Source organism: Poecilia latipinna, unplaced genomic scaffold (genome assembly GCF_001443285.1).
Source record: "Poecilia latipinna isolate Pla-1442-1.1 unplaced genomic scaffold, P_latipinna-1.0 Scaffold249, whole genome shotgun sequence".
Taxonomy (NCBI): Eukaryota; Metazoa; Chordata; class Actinopteri; order Cyprinodontiformes; family Poeciliidae; genus Poecilia; species Poecilia latipinna.
This window is the reverse complement of record NW_015112865.1, coordinates 244-10390: the sequence shown is the minus strand read 5'-3', so window position 1 is coordinate 10390 and position 10147 is coordinate 244. Positions and strand designations below refer to the sequence as shown.

Sequence of the window (10147 nt, the reverse complement as noted above, 5' to 3'; positions counted from 1 at the left end):
AGATGGGGAAGGGTGTGGGGGGGGGGGGGGGGGTGAATCTTTACTTTTGCAAGGTTGTGTATGGTTTGTGATTCAGCAAGCCCTTCATTATGTTGCCTCTGATTAATCACAGCGCTCCGATCCGCCCAGCCACATCCCTCGTTTGTATGTGCTTATTCAAAGAAACCAGCCCCACAGAACCAAAGGTGTGTGGTTTCATGGAGCACTGTGGGTAAATTATGTGTCTGATATATCCATAACGCCACTGCTTTAAAACAATAGAGATGGTGAACTAGGAGGACAGCTCTCCAAATATATCTTGTGTGTCAAAAAAAAAAAAAAAAACGTAGATGTTGATTTTGTACACTTTAATTAGGTCCTGTGAAAATTGTTCCTCGGTTAATCCCAAGTGTAACAACAGTGAGTCAGATTTAAGCCATAATGTCAACATGCTGTCGGAGCATGGAAAGGAAGAAGATATTGGCTTAAAAGAGAGCTTACGAAAATAACTGCTTATAAATACACGCTGTTGGTGATAGCAACCAAATATTTTGTATGTTGAACTGCGACATCCACAATCCCACCTTGAGTGGCAGCTTAGATCTAAACTCCTGGAAATCTCCAAGTTTCAACCCTCTGAGATCTTAAGACTTAAAAACTCAATTGTCTTCCCTGTGGAGGAAACTCCACTTTTCAGATGAGAGGCAAAAATATCACCAGGAAACTCCCTTAGGTGTCAGCATTTTCATAAAGCTGATTTGTTAAAGTAGTTCTCATGTCTTGTTTTGTACAGAGTGTGTTAGTGTTAGCTTACATGATACTCAAGAAAGACGATTAGCGTTTCTTGGAAGCTGAAAAAGGACCAGGCCAGCTCTACCACATTTTTCATCCATTGGTCTCAGGATTATACATTATTGTTATTATTGCTGTCCTTAGACTGAATGTCTTAACTGCTCTGGCTTACAGGCGTGTTTAGAGAGACTGCATTTGATTTATGGCAGCGTTACAGGCTCAAAACATTAACCTGGGAAAAGTGAAACAATATCTAGGTCACACAGCACAGCCACTGAACTGCACTGAAAAATGACACACAGATAAAATTTCAAAACCATTACAAGGTCTTTATATTATTTTTGTTTTAACAAAGTTCAGTCTTTTTACTTTGAAGTCCCAAAATTAGGATCAACGGCACAAATGAAAATTCAGACTTGGTGATATCTAGGAGCACAAAAGGGATTTCTTTGGCTTTGATCCCAACTGAGAAATGGTTTTGAGCCTGAGCTCAACGTGGGTCATGGCTCACAGCTTATTGTATGGGAGCCACATGAACTGACTAGATAAAACTCATAAGCAACACCAGAAACATGACTTATGTATCGCTTATGTTTAAGGGAAACTAATTAAAACTCTGCAGGATTTCTCAAACCCCTAAGGGTTCCACTTTTACCTGCAAATTAACACCTGAACATTATGTAACAATATACAGTCAAATCTGGGCCCCAGTTTTCCACCGTATCCAAACTAAATGGTTTCCAAATATGAACATTGATTGGGAGGCAGGATGTTTGTTGGCATTTTCTTGGATGCAAACCTGGCTTTGCATGTTTGAAATGAATTCCACGTAAGCTCAAAATGGTTATGCAGTTATGAAGGTAACATTGCAAGCATCTAGAGGACAGTTCTGTGGAACCAAATAAACCCTACTAATACCCTTTGACACCATACCCGTGGTGAAACACGGTGGTAGAAGTATCATGTTGTGAGGGTGCTTTACTTCAGCAGGAAGAGGCGATATCATGAGAAGATAAATGAAGCTGAATGTTGGACAAAACTGCAAGAAAACAATTTTTTTTAGGCCGCCAAAGACTTGGAGTTGTAAATACAGCAAATTGTGGTTCTGCAGAATATTAATTTAGCAGGGTGAAATGCAAATGCAAGACACACTCTTTAGATTTTCATTTGTGCACATTTTTTTTATTATTTTTTTTATTTATTTATTTTTTACAAAGAAGAACAACTATTTGTTTATTTGTCACTGAAAATCCCAATAAAATAATTTGGAGGTGCTTGCACCATGAGTAATTATAAGAAGGTTCAGAAAATACTTTTGTCCAGCACGCTAAGCAGGCTGTTAGATAAAATTTAGAATTTAATGTGTGTTTTTTTTTGTTTTGTTTTGTTTTGTCTTATATCTCCTCAAATCACTTTGGGGAGGATCTACAGTAAAAAGGTGGCTTTGGGTGTTGTCTCCTCGTGACGTTAGCAGGGCAAGGTGTTGGAGGCTTGTTTCGATGAGCCAGATGGACGACATTCCTCGACAAGCTCACTTCCTCTTAAGTTTGACTTTTAGCCCTCAAAACACTGGTAGGTTATCAATAAAATCTTTAATTCACTCTTAGGCCCAAGTTTGCTGTTGCCTCCAATGTGTGCTGGAGGCAACAGCAGCAATTATGGAAGCAGGTGTTTTCTTCCTGTTGAGAGATTCCTTTTCTCTTGACTTCCTCAAATAAGAGTGGCATGTGGTTGTGGTTGCATACATTTTATTCTTTAACAGTCCCAGAACATTTATTTGGATTTAATTTATTTTAGCTCCAAATTTGTTCTGGTGCTGCGTTGATGAGATAAAAATGATCTATGACAGCATTTATGTAAAACAAGTTCACTGCAAACCAGGGATCCTCATCATCTCAGCAGTCTTGAAAGACAGAACACGTTTTCCTTCCCTACTTGACTTTCAACGCAGTTTTATCACGTAAACCCCGGCACACGCTCTGGAGACTGAAATCCTTAATTAGTTATGTCATAATAGTTGGAGAACAAAATGTTTTCAATTTAGTAACCCTTCTGGAAGTGATGTATCAACATTGACAAATGTCGCTGCAGAAAATAATACTGATGATTTAGAAACATCTGTTTACCACAAACCTTCAGGGTATTTGATTAACATTTAATGTCAGTTGTACATAATTGTGAAATATGCAGTTCTGAAAAGGCGTAAGGCTTGTTTTTCTCCTGGAAGGACCGAGTCTCAATTCTTTTGCTGCTTCTTACAGTTATTCATCCATGATTTCCCTCTATAATTCCCATATAAGGCACAGCAGATACTGTCATCTGCATAGCATCAAACCTACATGGCCTTTGTTATGGGATGTTTTTGTTAGATTGGGAGTGGCAGGTTTTTGAGAACCGATTGTTTTCTGCTGACATGCCACCACGTGACGTCTTTGCGACATTCGTGCGTTCTCTGTGAGAGTTTACCGCTAACTGATTAGCTGGTATTCTGGTTCACTGACGGTGAAGAAAATATTCCAAATCATCAGCGTGTTTCCTGTCACTTACTTCATTTAGTGTTCTCAGACAGGAAGTGTTCATTGTGTTCTTGGCATCAACCAGTAAGGACTGATGAAGGCACTGACTTGGTGGAGGCAGGTGGGTGTGGTTGGACGTATAAAAATAGCCCTTGACTCAGCAGGTACTGAGAGTAAGGAAGGATCAGTCCTAATATCTCTTTGTCCATCTTCTATCTGCTTTTGTTGGGATCTGTCATTCTTTCTCTCCATTTGTTTATCTACAGGTACATTTTTCTCTTAGGTTTGAGATAAAATTGAAGCTCAGCGTGTGACGTGATGCTACATTTTGCAACAATGAACGCAATAGTTTTTTGGGGGGTTTTTTGCTTTATGGGATCAGTGGGGAAAAAAATAAATGTTAATATTAGTGTTGTAACCAGTTTAGCTTCTACTGGTCTGATGTTGAAGTCACTCAAAGATTTTGTGACATATTTCAAAGAGGTTGACTTGAACCGGTGACCTTTCTTAGAAAACGGAAAAACAAATAAGTCTTACAGAACAATCAACTTTCTACGACCTTAAGGAATGCAAACGTGGTATTGTGACGTGTATTTTCTGCAGCACCAGTGTTTGGACTTGCATGTAGTACTCAATGTAATTATTCCAAGAACATGTCCCGTCTAAACAGTTTTCTATTTTCTTTCCACTCCTCGGCCTTACATAATTCTTCCATTAGAATGTGATCTAAAAAAAAGTGCTGTAGTTGATTGATAACTTCCATCTGATATAATATGTTGTTGTTGTTGTTGTTAGTGAATGTAATTACTTACCATCTGGCTACTATAAACCAACTCTTGTTCAACCCTGATCCCGCTAGGCAGACCCAGTCGGCCCAGCTGATCCGGTTGGCTCAGTGGTTTAGGTTTCCAACTGTCATGGTTGGCATAGGAAATAAATATAACCACAATTTATTCTGGCTTTTTTAATTTACTGGAGTTTTCTTTCTGATTGTTATCAGTGTAGTTACATGAAATCTGCAGTCAGTCATTTTGTTTTACCACAAAATGTGATAATTGTTGCTCTGGCAAATCTACATCACACCTGTCAAGTGTTATTCTTTTGCCACAACAGCATGTAGCTACTTTAGGTAATGTTAGGAGTAGAGCACAAGTGAAACAAATTAGAATTGATGTGATATGTAGCAGTAATAGCACACAAAGAGAAATTATAGAGTAATAATGTAAAATAATAGAAAGAAGTCAGTCATTTTCTCATGCAGAACCACAAGATTTCACTAGTAAGGCTACATCTACTTCTTGTGTTCTTGTGTTGGTTTATGAAATGAAATCCCAGTGGGATGCACTGAAGTTTGTGGTTGTACAGTGATGAAATGTGAAAAAGTTCAAAGGAGATGAAAACTTCTACAAGGCTTTGAAACAATGATTAGAAAAGATATTTTAAATCCCCTAAAATTGCCATCTCGGGTTCTTAAGCTAAAATGTGTCACATTTAGCTTTTTACTGCTTCACTTTCAAAGCAACAGTGGTTCCTTTTGCTCAGATTGACCTCATGTTTTCAGCTGGACACCACACTGGGATGGTTTTGCCTGATGGTGAACGTGCGTCCAGTCCTGAAATAGTTCTCTATTTCCTCCAGCGAGCGCTTGCGAGTCTCCGGGATACACACGGCGTTGAACAGCAGGCAGAAGACGCACACCACCGTGAACATCAGGTAGGGCACGTACAGGCCGTAGGCGTCCACCAGGAGGGTGAAGGCGTGCGTGAGCACGAAGGCCGTCACCCAGCTCACTGTGACACACAGGCCTGAAGCCACGCCCCTGGCCACCAGCGGCAACACCTCTGACATCAGCAGCCAAGTGATCGGCCCCCATCCCATGGCGTATCCTAGGAGACGGCCAACAATGTGATGACAGAACACAAAATATATGCACATTATGTTTTTTTGTGTGTGTGTGTGTGTGTGTGTGTATTGTTTCAATGAAATGGGTGTGACAACATGCTGAACAGTTTCTACCTGCCAGGGTTTAATGAGTTTGATGATATGAATGTAGACAAATAAACAGTGAACAGCCAATTTAACCAGAGGAGCTAAGTATAAAAGTTACAGTAAATGAGAAAAATTAACATGCAGTCGCTGACTTCAACACGTGACTGAATACAAGCAGCGTGCCTCACACGAGTCAAAGTGTCTGCAAAATAATCTGTTGTATTTGCTGTATTTGTATGCTCCAAATACAATGTGTAGGTCACAGGACATAGACCATCCAGATCAGAAAGATGTTGTTTGTGAGCATAAAGTTCCTTTGTTTTAATATTGTTTTTTTGTTTGTTTTTTACTGTTTGTATGCCTTTCCAAAGAGTTGCTTGCTTGATCTACAACAACTGCCTGAATGTTTTTCCTGCTTGTTTATCTGTGATAATTAGCTGCACCTTTTCTCATCATCTGAACCAAATGAATGACATTGTTTGGCTTTTTAGTGCCAAACGGTAAACTGACTTACAGTTTTTGTAGTGTAACAGTGTCCTCAGAGTAGTTTTCACAGTGAAATTACTGCTGTAGACTTAAATCTCCCTGTCCTGTTCTTCCTTTCTGTTAAATTGGTTGAGATTTTAAACTCACATTCAAGCTAGAAACTTTGTTTTCATTACGTTTTTGGGGTGACTGTTTGGCAATGGGTAGATTTCTAGTGTTGGGGACTTTCAGCTGTGTTCTCAGCTGCCTTGGCTTTACACATTGTTTTGTTTCAGACTCAAAAGTATATGTATTAATAATAAGCTTCAAGTTTGAACATGGTCAGAGAGGACAAACTGTGTCACATTTCAAACTTGGCTTCTGTTCTTCGTGATGTTAGAGGACGCTCGCTGTCAAAACTCACCGAATATAAACACCACGGTACTGATGAGCGGGACGAAGCTCAGAGCCGTTTCCTGGCTGGCCTGCAACGCGTTGCCCAGCTCAGAGTTCGGAGCTGTAACATTTACAGCCGGGCAAGGCGTGGTGTGGGAGATCATGGTCAGCGTCAGAGAGGACAGGAACATCAGCATGCTCGACGTGTACAGCAGGGCTTTACGTCCTGCCTTGTCCATCAGGCTGGCTGCCACGGCGACAGAGAGGAGGCGGACCGCACCCACGATGGCAGCGTCGTACCTGAGGGGCGCAGAGTAGGACGGGATTCTGCTTTGAGTTGACAGAACAAGAGCAACATTTTTAACAGATTTGTTCTCCTGCGACGTCCCAACCTGGGCTCCAGGGAGACACTGCTCTTGGCAAAGATCGGCTCCAGGTAAACCAGAATTGGCGTGATTCCCGTCATCTGCTGCAGGAAACGCATCCCAACCGAGATCAGGATTGGTCGATAGTAGATGGGCGTGGCCAGCTGAGCCAAGGTGATCTTAACCTGCGTGTTAATGCTGTGCTGTGGAAACAAAACAAGACAAACGCACAATAAGTCACTGGATCTCGAGCTGACAGTTTAGCTCCGAGTAAATATTACCTCCATTAAAACCTAAACGATTCTCTTCCAGTTTAAAACAAAATGTCACATTTTCTTACGTTCTACTTCGAATCCCAAGAAGCAGAACCAAAAAAAAAAAACACAAAAAAAAACTGATTCAGCTTTTATGCACCACAAATCTGGGGAAAAAAAACTTCCAGAAAGTTGTAAAGATGCTGAAACGTAGATCCTAAGGCTGAAAATCCATCTGTTTGCATCTGATTAAAAGTAAGTGGAGCATTGATCAACAGACTTGATATGCATTTGCTTGACTTCGGTCATATAATGTTTACAGCTTGTTCTCATAATTCGTCGCCGTGTGATGCTTTTGAAATTCCATGCTGCTGAAATATGCCACACAAAGAAACCCGACTCGGCTACCTGTATGGCATTGAGCTCTATGCTCGTGTTGTATTTGGCTCCTCTCAGCCAGCGGAGGGCTTTTTCCGCTTTCTGCTCCTGGCCGAGGGAGAGGAGTCTCCTGGGGGACGAAGGCATGAACACCAGCAGGACGACCATCAGCACGGCTGGCACGCACCCCGCCACCGCCAGCCACCGCCACGGCACCACCAGACCTGTGCGTCATGTGGTAACAAAAGCAACGCATGAAGGAGTAACAAAAGCACATAGCCGACATAGCTTTCTGACATGTCACTGAAAATGTCCCTGAGTGACTCAGCAAAAAGGAGAACAAGGAAATGCACCTCGCATGACCTGTATTGTGTCTTTTTCAGATTTCAAAGATGTCGCTCGTTTGTTATCTCTTTATTGTTTATTCGCAAAAGCAGCTTGGTGTGGACGATGTGGGTTTAGATATACGTTACCAAGGGCGTAGAGCGTTAGGGTGCCAAACACGGCTGTGATCTGGGGGCAGGAGCCCAGGGCCCCTCTGACTTTTTTGTGGGAGATCTCTGAGATGTAAACCTGTTGCATAAAAACACAAAACACCTCATATGGTATAGCGCACCAGGCATTAATGTTTCTTTTTGTTATGCTGCAGTCTGTGTGTAAACATTAAGATTTGACATTTTCTAAGTGGACTCCAACCCCGTGACAGAAGCAGAAATCACTTCTTTCTGGTCTAGAAGGCATTTGGGAGCTACAAGAATGAGCCAGAGAGCGCCGCTATGGTACTGGATCCGGTACCAGTAGGGAAACCAGAGGGACAGCTGGACCTACTGGAATTGAAGCAGCCGTCATCCCCCCGGCAACACCGGTCAAGAATCGACCCCCGTGGAGCATCGACAAGTTCACGGCTCCTCCCATCAGCGTGTATCTGAAAGACAAATAAATGTACAACACGTTGTTACTGAAACACAGCGGTTTCAGAATCCTACGCAGCTACAACTTTGGGGCGAATTAAAAATAAAAATATCTTCCTGTCCAGTTTCAAGCACAGATTTTGACAATCATGAGTCAGAAAACTATTGCAAACAGGCCAAAAAGTGTAATTAGCCAAAGTCAACTGTCTTCATTAGTCAATTGGTTCAGCAGTTTTGGTAACAATAGCGGCTGGGTAAGACTGGACTAGATTTCAGGGCTTAAATAATTACTCGGTGGTGAGATCAGGGCTCGTTTCTTGGCATTTCTTTAAAGTCTGACCTCTTCTTTTGTTGTGGAGATTGCTCACACAGTAAAACACCCTTCCTGTTGCTAACACTTCTTCCTCTGAGTTCCCTGTTATAACCACATCTTTGTTGTTACAGTGTAAATGTTCTTTAAACATAATTAGCTGAATTTCTTGTATCACAAGTTTTTTACACTCTCTTACCCATTCAGACAAACTTGCATTCAGGTAATTTAATTCCATATTTATACAAGATCCACAGATTCTGTAGGGTTTTAAAATAAATGTAAATGTTAGTCAAACCTTGCTAAATGCTGGGTTTCTTTGTTGTAATGGATAATAAGACTTTTTCACTGTTTATTAAGAAGGATTTTAATAATTTTCCACTTGGAATTTTACAATAAAATCTAAATAAATATATAGATAACAAAAAAAACTTCAAAAATTATTAGCCATTTTACATTATTTCATTATCTGTCAACAAATCTTGATCTCATTTCCAGATAGAAACAAACTTCCAAGTGGATTGAAAATTATTTTAAATACATCAGGTGTGAAATTAAATTTGGGATTAGCTGTGATGTGAAAGAAAATCATCAATATTCTCCAAGAAACAAAATACCAGGAGTCAGATTTGCACGATGGGCCAATAAAGGGCTTGTTACTGAAATTAACTGTTTGCAATCTCAAGTTCATTGTTCCTATTTTTATGCGTATTTTATAATCCACACAAAAGCTGCATGCCAGTAACTTTTGGTTTCTCAGTCGGACCCACCCAGCGGTCGAGGGAACCGCTGACATCATGATGCTCATCTTCCGTCCAATCAGGTCGTTGAGCAGCATCGCCCCGAGACCCCCGGCTGCTGCACCCAGGGAGTAGATGGACCCGAACCAGGCGGCCTGGTTCGGGTCCAATCGGAGCCGAGGGTCTGCATCGGGACTTGTGAGCTTCGGCAGGACGGGGGACGGATAGACCAGGGAGTAACCAAAGTTGAAGTTACCAAGAACTGCTGAGAACACGGCTAGATACAATCTGGAGTTACTGATCTGAAATAAAGGCAGGTGGAGAGGAGAAGAAAAAAACTATCAAAACAAAAATTATATGATTCCATGCTAAGTAAATAACTTTAACTTTTTAAAAATCTAGCAGTTCTGTATTATTGCACGATTCAAGCATAAAACTATAACTGCACGGTGTCTTTCATCAAGTCGATCTACAGTATCAAGGAAATGTTAAAAACATAACAGTTTGTACTTCGCTTTACCTGAAAATATGTTAAGTTCTGTGTTTTCTGTGCAGTTATTTTTGAGGTTTTCTGTGTTTAGCCCTGTTCCTGTCCTGTCTTCCCTGTTGATTGCTTCCCAGGTGTGTCTCAATCCCTGATTACCCTCCCTGCGTATTTAAGTCCACCTGTTGTCTTTGTCTCTTGTCGGGTCCTTGTCTTATGATAGTTCGTCTGCCGGCACAGTTGAACTGTTAAGTCCTGTGTCTGCATTAGCTCGTCTTGTCAGTCTGTTGAATTCAGTTTCTCTGTGTTTCCGCTCTGCCGTTCTGCCTGAGATCCTGGACTGTGAGCGTCTCATGATTAAATTCTTCATCATCATCATCCTTCATTTGGGTCTCCGCGTTCATTCTCACCACCACCAACCACACCCTCTGACAATATAAGGCTTAAAAAAATGTTAAAACTGCAAGAATGCACTTTTAATTTGTGCACACTCTTTTGGAACCAGTTCACTTCAGTATTAGATCGTATTAACTTTTTATAGATTTTTTTTGTTTTGTTTTCAAGTTTC

General features: G+C 41.0%; 1 protein-coding gene across 1 annotated transcript; it reads right to left on the bottom strand.

Annotated features, from left to right (window-relative positions):
• Positions 1-4236: 4236 nt before the first annotated feature.
• LOC106947606 (solute carrier family 2, facilitated glucose transporter member 6-like) lies at positions 4237-9433 on the bottom strand (the record flags this gene model as incomplete). The annotated part of the gene is made up of 7 exons (XM_015032725.1): positions 4237-5173; positions 6166-6437; positions 6530-6705; positions 7165-7358; positions 7608-7707; positions 7963-8059; positions 9126-9433. Coding segments are annotated over 7 exons (1476 nt in total), but the record flags the coding sequence as incomplete, so codon positions are not given.
• Positions 9434-10147: the final 714 nt, after the last annotated feature.